A 19,454-nucleotide genomic window follows, 5' to 3' on the forward strand; every position below is an offset into this window, starting at 1 on the left:
ATTGGGGCACTTGAAATTGCTGGGATGCTCCTTCGTAAAGAAAGGCAGTGAGGCTCTGTATAGGCTAAGTTTCTGTTAGATTTCATCTGGTAAAATGTATAGTTTCCATGAAAAAGAATAGGCCAATCAGGAAGTCTGGGAGAAGAAGGAAAGGGGCTAGTGTGTTTTCTCTGAACGTAGGGCTTAGAGCAAGGGGTCACCTTCTTTCTCCTGCAATCTACCACCCTCTACCGTGTGGGCAACAAAGAGTGAATGTAGAAATGTACATGCACTCGCAAAAGATAATATATTATCTCTTTCCTACCATGTGGCTCATTGTATTTTATACCAAAAAGGTGTTTTTGTCTTCATATTTTCTATTACTGGTTAAGTGTTGAGAAATGTCATATCAAACTGAGTGGGATTCCAGACTTGAAATTGATGTCTGTTCATTGACTGTTTTGTATCTCCAGGATGACCACTCAATCTTTTAGCGGTCTCCTTGCTGAAAGAGAAGGTAAAGACAATTGTAGACAGCTTCTTAGAAGTTTATTTGGGAATGCTAGAAGGAGAAGAAAAACCTAGGAATCAAGATGCTGGACTGTCAGTGGCCAGTTTGGCTCATCATTTCGGCACATCACTTAATGTGTATGAGTCCTTGTCTGCAAAAGGAGAATCTTAATGTATTCCCCATTTTAGAGACTATATGAAGATCAAATGATTTTGTAAAGTACTTGAAAATATCCAATGTTATAAACATGTGATAGTAGTAAATCAAACTTGACAAAGAATAATACAAATGTATATATTCTGTCACTTCACCGAGTTTTTATGGGTTTTACTCTCTTAAAATGTCACTTTCCTCTTTTGGGTTATAGACATCCTAAATCAGAGGTTGTTGATAATGGCAAATATTCTTAATGTTTTTTCCCACCATTTTAATAATATATTTTATTTAAATTTCACATGCATATACTTTAGAAAGTCAAATAGTGGTAGTTAGTCATAAGTCCCTCAAGGGGCATTTGGAAGCTCCTTTTGCATCAGTGGAGTGCGTAGATGCTCAGGATCCTAAGGAGGATGCTCATGGAGCCCACTGGCTCTTCTGTCGGGGACCTCTCCACTGTCCTCTCCTCTATCTGCATCAGTTAGGATATGGGTTTGGCTGCTGAAACAAGGACCAAAATAACAGGAATTAAACAAGGTGGAAATTTGTTTTTATGTTACATGTGGGACAGCTCACCTGTAAGCAGTGCATTGATAATATGGGGGCCCCAAGGTGTTAGAGATCGAAGCTCCATCTTCCCTGTGCATACTACTTTTGCTCGCATCCTGTTGGCCAGAACCTAATCATAAGCCACACTCAGGTGCACCAAAGGCTATGATGTGTCATCTTTAGCTAGACTTCTAAGCACTCAAGAGAAATTTCCTTTTCTGTGCAGGAAGAGGAGGAGGGCTCCCGGGTAACACTTGGCAGTCTCTGTCATGATGTCTGTAGCCATTTCTCTGGGGCTCTTTGGTTTTTTGAGTGAAGGATTCTCCAGTCTTCTGCCTGGGGCATACAAACTTGACTGCTGGGACTCTGGGTCTAGGCAGGGAAAGGGGGCTGAGGATGTCACCTCTCAGGATACAGGCTGTCCTGGTATTCTCTACATTTTCATTGTAGCACCATATCCCTGCCCTGCTTCAGAACCATATAGTCTTGTGGCCACAGTACTTCTTATTACATTACTAAAATGATATGCCTCATTTTAAAATTAAAGTATGGGGCCATTTATTTCATCTTGCTTCATTTATAATTACAATTTTTTTCTCTTCCATTTTAAAATCTCATAATTCAAATGTATAGGTAAGATATTTGGGAGGCATTGAAGAAAGAGTAGCCTTATTTTATTAAAGAAAGGGATAAAAGACAACGGAAAATGAGAATAACTACTGCTGCAAGGAGTCTTTGAACACTGAGTTCCACCTTGCAGGAGCAACCAATAATAAAATACTGTTCTCAGAAGTGCAGTGCATCCAGCATATGCTTTGGCTTTTGCCTTGGAGCTTTTCTTTTGGCACTATTATATAAAGTGTTAAAATGTGGAGCTTGATTGATAAATTACTTCAGTTAATTTGAGTACTGTTTGGTTACTATATAGAGCATTTCTAAATCCAGGTATTTTGTGGCATACTTCATCTGAATCCAGCCTTCTCTTTGCTTGTTTCTTTTTCTTCATAGCCTATATAATCTCTTTCATACCAAATGAAGTTGAAATATTCTGGCCTTCTACAAATATAAAAACAGCACGAGTTGTAAAAATACAAAACACCATGAGTTGGTAATGTGACCTTACCGCAGCATTGCTGAGAAAAGCGTCTTCTTTTCGCCAATTTTATGCAAATTCTTATTCTTCTCAGGTGTATAGCTCTTTTGGTTTTTATTATTCTTGAACAAAGTTGTGTTAACTTTCAGATTTACAGAGATGCATAGATTGTTTATTGTAAAAATAACATCCATGAGATGCCTAGAATTTGGAAAATATAGAAAAGATGCAATGGAAAAAAATATATATCCGTATAAAATTTACTGCCAGAAGTAATTAATGTTAATTTTTTTGTATTCACTTCCATTCACACCAATACACTTATGCTTGCTTTTAGATTTTTTTTATTTCCTGAAAGTTCTGAATACAAAATGGAGGTTTTAGTATGAGTTGAGCAATAACCCCTAGGTAGTACTTACAGATACAGTTGGAAAAGTTCATACCATGAGACTATGGAAGACTTTAAATGCCAAGTGCAATGCAGCTCTTGAATTTTGACCAGGAGAATTGTAGGACTGATGATCGTTCAGGAAGGTTAATCTGTCAATAATACATAGAATGAATTAAAAGGAGCATGGATAAACTTGATGAAGTCTCGCCTTGCACTTTTCAGACTGCAGTTATTCAGAAGCTCTTAATTTGTGGGCTGTCCTTGTTATTTCACTTGACCATCTGTACAACATTACCTGTGGAGTACAACATCGATGAGCATTTTCAAGCTACAGCTTCATGGCCAACAAAGATTATCTATCTATATATCTCTCTTTTGGCTGCCAGACCCAAATACTATTTTGCATGGACGCTAGGTAAGTAACATGTAAATAGACTTCCCTGTGTCTGTGTTGAAGCGTTTCTTACCTTGTTGGTAGATTGCTATTAGTGCGCCCTCTTGAGGATACATAAAGACCAATTGGAAAAATTAAGTCATCTGTGTAGAAAAAACAGCCCTCCCAACTCGTATGTAAGGATATTCTAAAAACTGAATCAATTTTATTATAATACAAAATAAAAGTAAATGGATCAATGAAAAGACAACAGATATTTGTTAAATGCCTATTGTATTCTAGATTCAGTGCTAGCCAGGATAGATACAAGTATGTATAAGACATAGTCCTTATCCTCCAGATGGTTATAATTTAGTATGATTGTATTCAGCTTACCATTTTGATACCTGTTAAATAGACCATTTAGTATAATATGATCAGTAGTTTATCAGCAAAGTGAATAAAATGATATTGGCACACTGATAGGGGGTCATCAGTTATGCTGGGCAGGTAGAGCAAATTTTAGAGAAAAGATAACATGCAATCATGCCTTTAATTGAATGTGGGCCAGTTATGGTAGCTCACGTCTATAATCCCAGCACTTTGGGAGTTGAAGGTGGGAGGATCACTTGAGGCCAGGAGTTCAAGACCAGCCTGGGCAACATAGTGAGATCCCTCTCTCTACAAAAAGATTTTTAAAAATCAACTAGGCCTGGTGGCGTGTGCCTGTATTCCCAGCTACTTGAGAGGCTGGGGTGGGAGGACCGCTTGAGCCTAGGAGTTTGAGGCTGTAATTGCACCCCTGCACTCCAGCCTGAGCAACATAGTGAGGTTTTTTTGTTTTTTTTTTTTTTTTTTTTTTTGAGACGGAGTCTCGCTCTGCCACCCAGGCTGGAGTGCAGTGGCCGGATCTCAGCTCACTGCAAGCTCCGCCTCCCGGGTTCACGCCATTCTCCTGCCTCAGCCTCCCGAGTAGCTGGGACTACAGGCGCCCGCCACCTCGCCCGGCTAGTTTTTTGTATTTTTTAGTAGAGACAGGGTTTCACCATGTCAGCCAGGATGGTCTCGATCTCCTGACCTCGTGATCCGCCCGTCTCGGCCTCCCAAAGTGCTGAGATTACAGGCTTGAGCCACCGCGCCCGGCCCATAGTGAGGTTTTAGTATGAGTTGAGCAATAACCCCTAGGTAGTCTCAAAAACAAAAACAAAAAGATTAAATGTGATTTCACAAAGTGGAAAATGGCTAGTTTTTCACTCATGAGCAAAGAGAGATGAAGGTACCTCGCTTTGCATGGCAGATGTTAGCAGGGGCATGTAGGAAGGAAGGACCTGGTCAGGTGAAAGGGGCTTTCACAGGACCTTGCCTGCTCTGCTGAATGAGCCACAAGAGGCTTCAGGTAGGCTGACAGCCTGATCCTGTGGCAGAAGAAGATGATTCTGGCCATGTTTTGACGGTGGGACTGAAGTAGAGAGAATGCTTCATTGGATAAATTGAAACCTCTTTTATATATGTGTTGCCTTTTTTATCTCACAAGATTATAAACTCCTTTATTCTTAAGATTGTGTTCTGCTTGCCTTGTTTATATTTGTTACTCAACAAATATTTGAATGAATGCATGAAGAAACACCAGCCAATAATTAGGCCTCTGAGGATTAGCATTTTACTGTCGGTTTTATTTTGATTACAATGAAATAGAGTTTGGGGCTGGAATCATTATTTTCAGTCTTTCATCATATAGCTGTGCACAGTAGCATCATTAAAAGTTGCTTTAACCTGGTAAGTTAATGGCCAATTAAAATATAATGTTACTTTATGGATTTTAATCTAAGATTTAAGGATTGAACATTTTTATTGTAGCCAAATTTAGACATCAATAATACCAAATTAAATTCCTGTACTACTTAAATTCTGACTTTAAATTGAGACTGAGAACTTTCCCAAACAAACCTGGTACTTTTAGGGGTTTATAAGAATTGTGACCTATTGGTTGAATCACTAGATTTATAGAATATAAGAGTTCTGCATGTTTTTGGATTTGGTTGGACATCTAATTGTTGAAAATCTTATCAATAGAACAAGGGCATTGAATTAAGAAGGCTTTTGAGAAAAATCACAAGATCTCTGTAAATACGTAAAAATATACAAGATTTATCATTAGGCCGGGCACAGTGGCTCACACCTGTAATCCCAGCATGTTGGGAGGCTGAGGCAGGAGTTTGAGACCAGCCTGGCAACATGGTGAGACCCCATCTCTTCAAAAAAATTTTTTTAAATTAGTCAGGTGTGGTGTTACATGCCTGTGGTCCCAGCTACTCAGAAGTCTGAGGTGGAAGTATTGCTTTAGCCAGGGAAGTTGAGGCTGCAGTGAGCTGTGATCGCACCATTACACTCTAGCCTGGGTAAGAGTGAGACCTTGCCTCAGGAAAAAAAAAAAAAAAATTATCATTAATTTTTTATTTGCAATTATGACAATTAAAATGATTATTTGGGTACTTCTGATCTTCCAACCCCAATATTTGGTTTGAAAAATGAATCTTGTGCATTTTTACATATTTACAAACCAAAGCAAAGGTGAGTTAATTCCTTTTCCCTGATTCTTTCTTAAAGAAATAATCATATTAGAATATATATGAATGACAATTTGAAATTGAACTATATTTAAAGATTTTAAAGAATTTTTAGCTATAAGACAGTAAAGTTATTCCATTCAAAAAATATTATACTATGTCTGTACTGTCTTAACACAAGTAATGGTTGAGTCCCTGGTAATGGTTCAGCCCTGAGGTTCAGGTTTCGACTCTGTCAGTGGAGTCGCCAGCTGAGGCTCAGCATGCATGTGCCCACGTTCATCTCCACCCCCACTACCTTTTTTAAATTGTTCATTTGGTTGTAAAATTGGAGTTTAATGATCTCTGGAGGTCCAAAAATCTGTTTTTTGGGAAATCCAAGAGTTCCAAAATTCTTTAATTTTTTGTATTTTGTTAATAATTTATAAAATAGTATGAATGTATTCTGGATCATATGGACAGTTACTTTCCAATTTTTGTATCCACATGTACATTTTTCAAATTATGATCTCATGGATACTAGTGGCTAGGCAGACTATATTTAATTCCTTAATTCAGGGTTCTGAAAATGGGAATCAGGCTTCTCATCTCCACAGCCATGTGGCCCTGCCCTTTTCTCCTTAACACCTCAAAAAAATGATGTATTGGGATCTGAGCAGTTTTTTTCCCCTTTAATTCAAGTTTGAAAAACATTTAGCCCATGTAGGGACAGATTAAAGTTTAAATTGATGTTAATGGTCAGTTATTTGGAATATCTCTATATAATGACAACTTGGAAGCTCTCTCAGGGGTTACATTACCTGAGGTAAAGATTAGGCAGGGTCTGTGGTGGGAGACTGGGGGGCAGGGAAACATGGAAGGTGGACTTCTGCAGTTTGATATCCCCAGTTCTCTTCTCATTTTGTTGACCATACCCTGGGCCAATCTTGTTGTCAAGTGTGAAGTTGGTTAGGAGTTTCATTGCTCTTAGATCACAGTAGGGCTAAAAAAGATGGAGAGGATGAATACATGAACAAATCAGAAGTGGAGGCACCCATGAGGAAGGGAAGGAGTTCCCCAGCAGCCATGTATATGGGTATGCTGCCCATGTGGGTAACAGATTTTTATTTTTATTCTGGGGCTTACCTTTAAGGCTCGTATTTATGTGAACTGAACAAAGGTGGCTGACCTCATTAAACCTGACAAAGGAGTAAATCTTGTTTATTCTTTTCCCCAAAGTGTAATTTTTAAAGGATCTTGTTTGATGTACTAAAATGCACTAATAAACAATAAAACAGTTTAAGGATACATGTCTGTATAGGCATATTATTTTGCTGGACTTTGATGGATTTCTGTTTGTTTATTCTTTGGTCATGATACAAATAGCATAAACAGTTTTCCAGTTGATTGGAAAAGGGCTCATTTGAGGCAGAAATTTTCTTTGCGGCTTAATCAAGCATGTACATAAAGCAAAAATGACTAATCAAGCATTGTGGTGAAAAGGATTAGAAAACAAATTCTCGGTTGGGTGCGGTAGCTCATGCCTGAAATGCCAGCACTTTGGGAGGCCAAAGTGGGAAGATCACTTGAGGCCAGGAGTTCAAGACCAGCCTTGGCAACATAGTGAGACCCCCATCTCTACAGAAAAAAAAAAAAAAAAAATTAGATATGATGATATGCACCTGCAGTCTCAGCTACTCAGGAGGCCAGGGGAGGAGGATTGAGGCAGGAGGCTGAGGCAGGAGGATTGAGGCAGGGGGCTGAAGCAAGAGGCCGAGGCAAGAGGATTGAGGCAGGAGGCCAAGGCAGGAGGATTGAGGCAGGAGGTCGAGGCACGAGGATTGAGGCAAGAGGCTGAGGCAGGAGGATTGAGGTAGGAGGCCAAGGCAGGAGGATTGAGGCAGGAGGCTGAGGCGGGAGGATTGAGGTGGGAGGCTGAGGCAGGAGGCCGAGGCAGGAGGCTGAGGCAGGAGGATTGAGGCAGGAGGCTAAGGCAGGAGGATTGAGGCAGGAGGCTGAGGCAGGAGAATTGAGGCAGGAGGCTGAAGCAGGAGGATTGAGGCAGGAGGCTGAGGGAGGATCATTGAGGCATGAGGATTGAGGCAGGAGGATTGAGGCAGGAGGCTGAGGCAGGAGGATTGAGGCAGGAGGATTGCTTGAGCCCAAGAGTTCAAGGCTGCAGTGAGCTATAATCCTGCCACTCCAGCCTGGGGAGAGACAGAGGGAGACCCTGTCTCTATTTTTTGAAAATTCTAGAGACATATACACAGAGTAGGTTCTGGTGAACCAAGAAAGAAAGAAAATGGAAGGAAAATATTAGGCCTCACTTATATATTATTGTTTATACTAAACTTCAAATATATGATTAAAAAGAACATGGTGCTCCCAGAGCAAAAACATTCCCTTAGCAACTTCTTGGCAGCTGGTTGAGCATACTCTGCTGTGTTCCACTGGCACAGCTAATGTTGGGGAGCATTTCCTGTTCGAGTCTTCACCTTTACCTGCTGGTCCGCAGCAGCTTTTAAACTCCATCTGCCCCCAACTCATGCATAATGTGTCATGTATTACTGCCTAACCAAATTGTCCTGGATGTGTTATTTTCATTGTATGTGATGTTGTTTCTGACCTAAAAATTAGAATAAATCTACTTTTACTGTTTAAGAATAAAATAGAATAACACATACCTTCTGGGAGAATATGGTAGATTGTTGTGAGGATTCTTAATAGTTTTTTTTTTTTTTGAATTTTGTTTTCTATAGCTGATGCCATTAATAATGCTGCAGGCTTTGGTTTCAGAGGGTATGACAAAAATGGAGCAGCTCGCTGGGACTTAATTTCCAATTTGAGAATTCAACAAATAGAGGTGAGTCAATCATTAAGAAGTTAGTTAGTATATATTTTAAATACCAAGTTTGCTTTCATAAGTTATGGTGTGATGTCCTAGGAGTGGTGTTGAAGGTTTTTTAATATTAACATTCATTCTTTCATTTAACCAATATATATTGGTCGCCAACTATGTGCCCTGGGCACTGAATACAATGAATAAGATAGGTACAATTCAGGCCCTCATGGAGCTTTAGTTTCCTAGAGGTTACAGAATAAGGTAAAATAGGTGGTGATCAGAGAGGGGTAAGGCATGTGGGTATCCATGAAATAGGAATCCAGGTTAGTTTAGGTATTTAGGGGAAGAAGGTCCTAAAGAAAATGATGCTTAAGCTGAGTCCCAAAAGACAGGCAGACACTCCAAGCAGAGGGAGCAGCCTGCGGGCTGAGAGAAGTTGTGTGGCTCGTGTGGCTCATGTTGCTTCATAGTTGAGGGAGCCATGAAGGATGAGGTTGGGGAAGTGGAGGCCAGGCAGCCACACTCTTACAGGCCGTATTAAGAGTTTTGATCTTTCTTATAAGAGCAATGGGGCACTGTGGATGGATTATATGTGTAGCCAAGTGAGGTGATCATATAGGTGTTTTAGAAGAATCTGGCATGTAGAATGTATTTCCCTCAAGAGGCAGAGAGTTCTGTTAGGAGGATGTTTTGTTAATCCAAGATGATGGTGCCCTAAAGCACATACTGCCAGTAGGGCTAGAAACATATAAACATATTGGAGAGCTGTGTAAGAGACTCGACAGAACTTGGTGATAAATTGGGATCAGCAAGAGAGAATGAGTTATGAATCACGCCCAGAAACCTGATTTAAACAACTAGGTTTATGGTGATACCTTCCACTTAGATAAGGAACAGAGAATAGACGTGAGTTTGAAGGGAGAGGTAATATCTTCAAATCACAGACTTAGTGAGTTGTCTACCAGGCAGATCATGGTCAGACACTCAGCAGAGGCACCCGAGCTTGAGAGTAAAATCTGGAAACTGTCAGCACCTGGCAGTTCAGGCCCTGGAATGAGAACGAGAAGAGGTGAGAGTCTCTAAAAGAGCACCAGTACTGAGAGGCTGGGCAAAGGAATTCAGGAGTAGCCAGAAAGAAAAAAGGAGAAAACTAACTGGGCACTGTGGCTCACACCTGTAATCCCAGCACTTTGGGAGGCCGAGGCAGGCAGATCGCTTGAGCTCAGGAGTTTTAGACCAGCCTGGGCAACATGGCAAAACCCCATCTCTACAAAAAATACAAAAACTAGCTGGCATGGTGATGAGCACCTGTAGTCCCAACTGCTCAGCAGGCTTCAGTGAGCCGTGATTGTGCCACTTGCCCTGTAGCCTGGGTGACACAGTAAAACCCTGTCTCAAAAAAAAAAAAAACAACAACATTGTTTTGCCAGCCTATGAAAAGGATCATTCCAACATTCCAAATCCAACACCAAAACTTGAGGTGAAGAGGTCAAGCTGGATCTTCTGATGAGCCCTAATGTTGCTAAAAGTGGGCAGTCAGGCAGTAAGTGCCCAAGATGGGATGATGTAAGAAATGCAGGCCATCACTGAAGTGTGCTGAGATACCCAAATCCGAATCGGATTTCTAGATCCTTCTAAATTTAGGGGGGGATGTGGAGTATAGAGAGTAGGTTAAACACCAGGTCGGATCAAAAGGGGAAGTGCTATGGGACATATGACCCAAGCTATTACAGATTAAAAGGCTTTGGCCAAATGCACTGGATGAACCTTTTTTGGAATCCTGATTGACCAAACCAACTGGAAAGGACTTTTGTAAACATCAGGAATATTTTAATACAAAGGGGGATTAGATGATGTTGAGGAATTATTATTAATTTTGTCGGATCATGGTCTTTTAAAAAGTCTTTATTTATTGGACACACATTCTGAACTAATTGCAGGTGGAATAAGAAGTCTGGTATTTGCTTTGAAATATTCTTAACAACAGTGTTGGCAATAAAAATGGAGAAGGAGAGGGAAAAATTGATCATTGTTGAAGTTGAGTGGTGGATATAGCGGTGTTTCTGACCTTTAATTATTAACACCTTAGGGGGAGTTTTGAGACACTCTTTTCCTAATAATTTCCCCCCTAAAATTTTAATACCACAGATACACTGTATATCTGTATACCTATTGATATACTACTGTTTGTATATATGTTCTTCTTACATTAAAAAAAGATATTTTTGCCCCTTAAGAACCAATTTTCGTCTCCTGGGGGCGATATCACCCCTGCTGAGAGTGCATAGTGTAAGAAAAAGTAAAGAAAGGAGTTAATTTTTCTGAAGGAAAAAATGGTCATCAGTGCTAAGTGCCACTGAGATACCAAGTAAGAGAAGGATACAAATGCCTTAATTATTTATTTATTTATCTATTTTCTGAGACAAAGTGTCACTATGTTGCCCAGGCTGGAGTGCAGTGGCGTGATTTCGGTTCACTGCAACCTCTGCCTCCCGGGTTCAAGCGATTCTCCTGCTTCAGCCTCCTGAGTAACTGGGATTCAAGGCGCCTGCCACTACACCTGGCCAGTGTTTGTATTTGTAGTAGAGAGGGTGTTTCACCATGTTGGCCAGGCTAGTCTCAAACTCCTGACTTCAGGCAATCCACCCATCTCGGCCTCCCAAAGGGCTGGGATTACCGGCATGAGCCACCGTGCCCATCCTTGTTTATAGTTTTATGAACAACAGTTTCAGGAGAGGGATTGTCATAAAGGCCAGATTATACAACTCCTAGGAGTTCATTCCCCATAAAGGGAAGAGGGTAGAAATAGGGCAGTAGCTGAGGGGGACAGGGAATTAAGGAGAGCTGTTTGTTTAATTTTGTTTTAAAATGGAGAGATTAAAACATGTTTACTGAGTAGGAGACTATTTGGAGGGAAGAGTGTGAAGCTTCTCCTACAGTTGAAGGAGAGAGACCTATTGATCATTGAAGTCCCTGAGAAGATGGAAGTGGAGAGATTGGCCCTGAAGGAGAAGGACCACTTCTCCTGTTATAAAGACAGGAAGGAGGGCAGGATAAGTATGTGTGCAGCTGAGTGTGTAGTTTGATGGTGAGAATTGGAGTCTGATGATTTTATATCGTCTCTGTAAAGTAGGAGGCCAACTTACCTGTTGTGAGGGAGAAAGGAGGTGATAGGACCAGAGATATAGATGGGGTATTAGGTTGAATCATGTGAAACTGCTGACACTTACCTCTTCTTGACTTTATTTTAAAAAAAAGAGAAAAGAAAATTTCAAATGGTTCAGTCCAGTAGCTGTTTTCAGGAACAGGAGAATGAACTGTCTAGGAAAACAGGATTGTGGGTTGAGGGCTCAGTCGTGGTGGAGAACCATGAACCATGAACTTCAGACAAAGGTCTGAACTGTGGTGATACTCTGCACTCAGCGCGCAAATGTTACCAGTGGGAGAGTGGACAGTGTGGTTGATCTGGAATTAGGGTTTTGATAGGGAGGTGAATGGAAAGGAAAAAGAAACAAAAGCATTGAAGATTCTGACATAAGAATAGTAAATAATGGAACACAAAATCTAAAATGGTCAGAAGTGAAGACCAGAGGAAGAGAGAGTTACATAGGATAAAAGCAGGGTAGGAGATGAAAGGCCCCCTCTGAGATCAAAGAATAGCTTTAGTGGGAGTAACTTGAGAGAGGAAGCTGGGAAGGTGGGACGCCCTGTGAGATCTGGGTGTACAGATCCACTCTTTCAGGGGCAGCACAGCCAGGCAGCACCGGAATTGAGAGTAGCCAGGGCATCGAGAGACGATGGCAGGGCAGGATGTTGCGGTGGACATCTGCTTCACCCAGAACCATGGCGGAGCTTGGTGGGAAGGAGGTAATGAGGTAGGCACCCCAGTCTTCAGTGTGAGAGGGAGGCCATCGACAGGCATTTGTACACACTCTCAGGAATTTCTCTGGAAGAATTCCATGACATCCTTTGTAAATGTTAACATACAGGAGAAAATGGTGATGATCCATCTACCTCATAGATGTTCCCAACAGTAAATAAACTTGTCTTATATAGAATGATGTTACCATATTAGAAAAACAAGATTAAGGAAAGAGAAATCAGTATACTACCATTGATTAGTATAAGTAATCAATGGTAGTATACAATTAGTATAAGTAATCAATTACTTAACATTGTTAAGTAATTTTTGTTTTAATTTTTTAGCATAATAATATATTATTACTTAGATTTAAAGCTTCATTATTTTGTGACACAAAGAAAAAAGTTTCCTTTTTTTTCAGATGTCAACAAGTTTCAAGATGTTTCTTGATAATTGGAATATTCAGACAGCTCTTTGGCTCAAAAGGTGCGTTCCTTCAAAAACAATCTTTAGATGTGCTTCGACGTCTAGTTCTTGAGGTTGAGCTTCATTGAATTCAGGTTCTTGATTAAATTAACAGTGTTGAGTGACATTGTAACCTCACTGTCAGCCAGGAAACACTGTTAGCCTCCTCCTAAGCAAGTCAGTATCGAATGAGAACTATTTTGGCTTGAGTCACGAATGTAGCTATCCTGCAGGTGCAGCTATCCTGCAGGTGCAGCTATCCTGCCCTCTCAGCCTCCTTTAAAGGCCTCTGCCAATGTCAGAGGTCACCAGTATCCTCCTTTGCAGCTCCTGATCCCGTTCAGTAGAGATGTGGTTTAAATTAACAAGTGCCTGCACAAGCACAATACTTATGCCTGGGTACTCCAGAACAGTCCCGGTTTTAAATATTTCAATTCAACAAATCTTTATCTGTTAGGCAAGGGATAAAAAGACGAGTAAGATAAAAAGACTCAGCTCCTGAAAGTGAAAGAGTTTGCAGTTTTGTTAAAGACACGGTGGTGTAATCAGACACGTGCTGTTCCCTGTTGTGAGGATTAGGAGAGGGAAAGCAGGAACAGTGAGGGCACAGAGGGATGCAGGAAGAAATTCCTGGAGTGTGGATGCTTGAGCAGAGGTTTGTGTCAGGAGTGTGTCTCCTCAACAGGGCAAGGTAGAGGCAAGACAGGCTGGGTGGAGTAACAGGTGCGAAGGACAGAGCTGGGGAACAGCGCACTCGCCCAGGGGTTCTCTTACCGTCCCTGTGAGCACATTGCCCTATCTTGAACTTACTTCATTAAAAACGGCCCCTATAATGATAGGGCGCTAAGCAGCCTTCTTTTATAGTGTCCTTTTTAAAATGACAAATGAAACATCTTTGTCCCTTGAGATGGCGAGCATACGCTAGCATCTCTTCACAGTGCCTGGCAGAGTCTCCCCAGTGGCTGCAGATCCTCTGAGCTAATCTGTTGTGTTATTTTTTGTTATTGTTATAATTTAAATTTGATACCTTAGGGAAACTTTATTTTCACTGCGTTCTCTATCTCTGTTATAGGAAAACTGTAGACTAAGCACAGTCTATCTGCCAGAAAGAGTAGTGTTATTAGGTCATTTGAAAGTTATTGATGTTTTTTTTTTAAATAAAATAATGTAGGATAAAAGTAACCTTATCCTTTTTGTGAATTGTATAGACTCCCAAATACTAGAAATGACCATTTAAGTTACTATATATACCAGTAAGAAGATAGGAATTAACTTTATGTTCCTAAGTTTGACACTTAATAGCTATAGCCTTCCTGAGATCATAGAGAAGTGATTGCCTAAGATAAGTTGTATTTGTTTTTCTAGTTACCCTAAATCCTGTCAGGTAATAAAAGAATGATCATTGCAGGCTTTGTAAACTCGGGTCACTCACTCCGCTTGGCTCTCCATGTTTTTCATGGTTTCTAGGGTGTGTTATGAACGAACCTCCTTCAGTCCAACTATCCAGACGTTCATTCTCTCTGCCATTTGGCACGGGGTATACCCAGGATATTATCTAACGTTTCTAACAGGGGTGTTAATGACATTAGCAGCACGAGCTGTAAGTATCAAGAATTTTATTTTACAATTCAATGGTCCACTTGAACTGTTAAAAAGGCTGAGTACATCTCTCTTACAAGGTAGACCCTCTTTCCTTGGCCATAGTCAGTATTGTCCTTTCCACTAGAAGCAAAGTGTGTAACTGTGTGCGTGTTTGCTGAGCACTCACCGTGGGCTAGGCTCCACGCCCAGTTCCTGTGAGGAGAAAACATGTTTCTATGTGCCTGGCAGGTAGGAGGCACTCACAAAATGTTACTTTGTCTTTACAGAATTTTCTGAAGGAGAGATAAAAACTGAGTTAAATAAAGATGATCAGAATGGGTAGGTTTATTTTAGAAATGTTTCCTGAAAGCTGTAACCTTTGAATCCTCTCTGAGACGAAGAGTAGACTGTGCGAGGCCAAGACAGTGGATGAGCCACACTGGAAGTGGGCACAGTTCTCTAAAGTATTTGCCCAGATAGAACCTAGAGTAATATTTTGGGAAACAATTGAGAAATTAGGTTGGTGACGTGAGAGAGGTGAGGAGAAGGATAATTTAGTGTAAGCCCTTGAAAAGCAGTTAGAGGAAAGTGACGTGACAAAAACCACGTTTGAACAAGCTGCTAATGGCACTTACAGGTAAGAGGGTTTCATTTAACAAACTAGCAGATATTTACTATATTCCATTTTGAGGTACTTTGGGGATATATGAGGGAAATTTCAAGAAGTATTGACTAAGGGTACCTTCCGGTAGTTTGTAGTCTAATTTGGGATAAGGTGTATGTGTGTGTACATACCTTACGCTTGCGTGTGTGTACACACATGTGCATCACAAGGCATGTGTGACAGATTCCGTGGGTGTTATAAATACTAAGTCGCATAGGTGTTTAGAGATGGAAGAAGTCTCTTTGGGTTGGGTTAATTAGAGATGGCCCCATTAGGAAGGTGTTTGGATCTAGACTTTGAGAGATGAAAGTTATTTCAATAATGAGTGAAGTACAATGGGGAAGAAAATGACATTCTAGGCATGGGAAGGACATTAGCAAAACCCATAATTCTTAGTGGCTAGGCTCTGCTATCTCTTGCCTAGCTCACCGCCATAGCAGTCACCTGCTTTTGATTCCATCCTGTTCACCAATGACAAATCCATTTGTCCTGAGGTACGGGCTTTCAGCATTCCATTCTTGCGCTTAAAAACTGTACCTAACTCCCTCCCATTGCAGACAGAATAGGATAGGCTTCTTCCCCACTTGGTGTTCAAGTTCTACCAATGCCCTCCTCCCTTCCCCCATTTGCCTCTCTAGAATTACCCAGTGTCTATGCATACATGAATTCTCTGCTTCCATTAGATTGACTTGTCATTCCCCAAATACACCATGCACTTGCACATTAGCAAAGCCAAGTTTGTCTTTCACAAATGCAGAGGTTAAATAAGAGTTAAGGATGAAGGTAAACCAAACTTTATTTATATACGATATTTTACCAAATATGATTTAAGGATCTCTAGGCAGTGTTGTCTTAAACTTTTTTTTTGAAACTTTTACAGAATCTAATCTACAGAAAAGTTGCAAAGAACTTCTATATGCCCTTTACCCAGACTCACCAGTCATTTATGTTTTCCCTGTGACTTCCTCTCTTTTATACACAGTGTGTACAATGTGTATTAGCCTTTTTAGAACCAACTTTTTCCATAGTAGCAGTGTACATTCCCACTAGCAACATAGGAGAGTTTCAGTTACTCCACTCCACATCCTTCCAACAGTTGCTATCACCAGTGTAATTGCATAAGTAATGTTAATTTAAAGATACAGCAAATATTTTTGTTTCTTTATTTCAGATGAGAAATAACTTTAGACATTATTTCATTGAACCTTCCCAACTGAAATTATTTTATGATGTTATAACATGGATAGTAACTCAAGTAGCAATAAGTTACACAGTTGTGCCATTCGTACTTCTTTCTATAAAACCGTCATTCATGTTTTACAGGTAAGTGTTACTCTTAAAACTTTGTCAGTGGGAATAACTTTATTTTCAAAAGAAAGGTTCTTGCTATTGGATAGAATGGAAAAATAGTACCACAGCCACATTTCCTACTGATAAATGCATTATCAGTTACTTTTTAATTCTGAATCAAGCAGTCTCAGCGTTTCTCTGTGGAATGACTCATACTACTCACCCCTCAGATGACTGATTCAGCCAGGTAACCACTGCCTCAAACCTCTCCTAAATTTAACAGAAAGCTTCTTAGCTTAATTGTCCTGAACCTCTTTAGGGAAAAAACTAGCTATTTCCAAAGAATTATTAATTATCTTTTTTTTTTTTTTTTTGGGGGGGGGGGACGGAATCTCGCTCTGTCGCCCAGGCTGGAGTGCAGTGGTACAGTCTCGGTCACTGCAACCTCCGCCTCCCAGGTTCAAGCAATTCTCTGCCTCAGCCTCCCAAGTAGCTGGGATTACAGGCGCCCGCCACTACTCCAGGCTAATTTTTGTGTTTTTTTTTTAGTAGAGACGGGGTTTCACCATCTTGGCCAGGCTGGTCTTGAGCTCTTGACCTCGTGATCCACCCGCCTTGGCCTCCCAAAGTGCTGGGATTACAGGCATGAGCCACCACACCCAGCCGAAGGAAAATAAATTATATTTTGTTTGTTCCTTTTCACTGTGTCTTTTATGTTTGATTGATACTGTGGTGATCTGTATGTTACAGAAATTGTCTTGTCTTGAATTCTGTATTTTTATAATCTACTTATCTCCTCTCCCTGCCCACCAAATTCCACTCCCCCATATTAGATGGTGATATTTTAGAGATCAAAAACTTTATTCTTTTATAAATTCTTTATTACTCTAGCATTTAGAATCACTTAGCACAGAGTATATAGTCAAAAAATTACTGACTCAAATTTGACAATAATTATACAGGAAGACATTAAGTAAGTCCTGCTAAAGTTTCCATTTTAACAATGTTAGTATATGTTTAAAAATGTGATTGGGCTGTTGGTTAGATTTTCTATCCCAGGTACTTTGTTCAGAATTACTTGGACTTACAGCTATAGATACAGTTTAGGTTACATTCGATTTATATAATTTGAGAAATGATGTTTTCAATATTTTTAATAATGTCGCCTTTCTTTGCTTCATGGAAGTAACCATCAAGAAGCAATATTGCTTCTCTGTCACTCCCCTCATTAGAATATTTGTAACTTAGAGACAGTAAATAGCAGGTGAGGCCAGACTGGTAAAAGTCTTAACTATCTCCACATTTTCTTTGTTGACTCAACTTTTGATTCTGTGAATTGGGGAGATTTTCAGATGGCTACCTGTATTAATATGTACCTTTTTGTTTTTATTCTGTTTAACCATGGCCTTATGACCCTTACAAAGGAATGTAATATGCTATCTAGAAAATCAGGCTTCTAATCAGCCTGGGTTTATCCAGTGCTATAAATACCCACTGGCCTACACTATCAGGTTTCTCCTCCTGAGGGGGAAGAATAAAAGAATAATGTAGTAAACAAATACATCCTAAGGTGGGCCACGGGACATTTTGACAAGCGGGCAGTTATTAAGGATTATTATCACATTTGAATAAGCTTTTTCCCTTTTTCTTTTAGCTCCTGGTATTACTGCCTGCACATTCTTGGTATCTTAGTATTATTGTTGTTGCCGTTGAAAAAAACTCAAAGAAGAAAGAATACACATGAAAACATTCAGCTCTCACAATCCAAAAAGTTTGATGAAGGAGAAAATTCTTTGGGACAGAACAGTTTTTCTACAACAAACAATGTTTGCAATCAGAATCAAGAAATAGCCTCGAGACATTCATCACTAAAGCAGTGATCGGCAAGGCTCCGAGGGCTGTTTTTTTTTTTTGATGTTAACAGAAACCAATCTTAGCACCTTTTCAAGGGGTTTGAGTTTGTTGGAAAAGCGATTGACTGGGGGGAAATGGACAGTTATAGATAAGGAATTTCCTGTACACCAGATCGGAAATGGAGTGCAACAAGCCCTCCCATGCCATATCCCCGTGGGCCACGCCTTATGTAAGAATATTTCCATATTTCAGTGGGTACTCCCAGCCTCAGCACTTGTCCTAGGGTCACATGCGTGCCCTGTTGCTGAATGTACGTTGCGTATCCCAAGGCACTGAAGAGGTGGAAAAATAATCGTGTCAATCTGGATGATAGAAATTAACTTTTCCAAATGAATGTCTTGCCTTAAACCCTCTTATTTCCTAAAATATTGTTCCTAAATGGTATTTTCAAGTGTAATATTGTGAGAACGCTATTGCAGTAGTTGATGTTGTGTGCTGTAAAGGATTTTAGGAGGAATTTGAAACAGGATATTTAAGAATGTGGATTTTTTAAAATGCAATAAACATCTCAGTATTTGAAGGGTTTTCTTAAAGTATGTCAAATGACTACAATCCATAGTGAAACTGCAAACATTTAATGGACGCCAAATTATAGGTAGCTGATTTTGCTGGAGAGTTTAATTACCTTGTGCAGTCAAAGAGCACTTCCAGAAGGAATTTCTTAAAACATAATGAAAGGTTTGGTAATGTGATATTTTAAGCTTATTCTTTTTCTTAAAAGAGAGAGGTGACTAAGGAAGGCAGGAATGAAGAAGCACTGCCTGGCCTCCAGTGGAATGCACAGGGTGGAGCCACAGCTCTGCAAGGCCGCTTCTCCCCCACGCCAGGGCTCTGCACCATCATGTGAGACTTAAACAAAAAGTGGAATGACTTTGTGATACTTTGGACTTCTAAACTAAATTTATCAGGCATAAATTATGTAGAATTAGAAAGAGGCTTTGAAAATAATATCGGTAGGTTGCTCAAAGGTTTTGAAAGAGAAACCGCCAGGTAGGTTACTATCTGGCTAATCAATTTCTTATCTTTGACAATTTAATTCATATTTGGGAAACTTTTAGGGAAATGAAAACTGAAAGTCATTGAGTCTGGGTGACATTTTTTGAGAATAATACAAATTCATTTTCAAACTCTTCTCATATTAAAACTTTGCTGTGATCTCTTACTAAAATGAGTTTTAGGTCTGTAAGTGGAAAAATGTGCTTTTATTTTATGGGCCATTTTTACCATGATTAATCTTG

The 19,454-nt window shown here is 40.0% G+C and overlaps 1 protein-coding gene across 7 annotated transcripts in view; it reads left to right on the forward strand.

Moving 5' to 3' along the window:
* The window catches only part of MBOAT2 (membrane bound O-acyltransferase domain containing 2), a 143,223-nt gene extending 124,487 nt beyond the window's left edge, over positions 1–18,736 (forward strand). For 6 of the 7 annotated variants that reach the window (XM_050753917.1, XM_050753915.1, XM_050753914.1 and 3 more), the window contains 6 exons: positions 2,902–3,094; positions 8,358–8,461; positions 12,724–12,788; positions 14,235–14,367; positions 16,184–16,335; positions 17,957–18,736. In XM_050753917.1, coding sequence (XP_050609874.1) covers positions 2,902–3,094; positions 8,358–8,461; positions 12,724–12,788; positions 14,235–14,367; positions 16,184–16,335; positions 17,957–18,182 — 873 coding nt within the window. In that variant the 3' untranslated portion in view covers positions 18,183–18,736. Of the gene's footprint in view, positions 1–2,901; positions 3,095–8,357; positions 8,462–12,723; positions 12,789–14,234; positions 14,368–14,635; positions 14,688–16,183; positions 16,336–17,956 lie in introns of those variants that run through there. The other variant, XM_050753920.1, reaches the window with a different exon arrangement.
* Positions 18,737–19,454: the final 718 nt, after the last annotated feature.

The sequence above is a fragment of the Macaca thibetana genome, chromosome 13, assembly GCF_024542745.1.
Source record: "Macaca thibetana thibetana isolate TM-01 chromosome 13, ASM2454274v1, whole genome shotgun sequence".
NCBI classification, from domain to species: Eukaryota; Metazoa; Chordata; class Mammalia; order Primates; family Cercopithecidae; genus Macaca; species Macaca thibetana.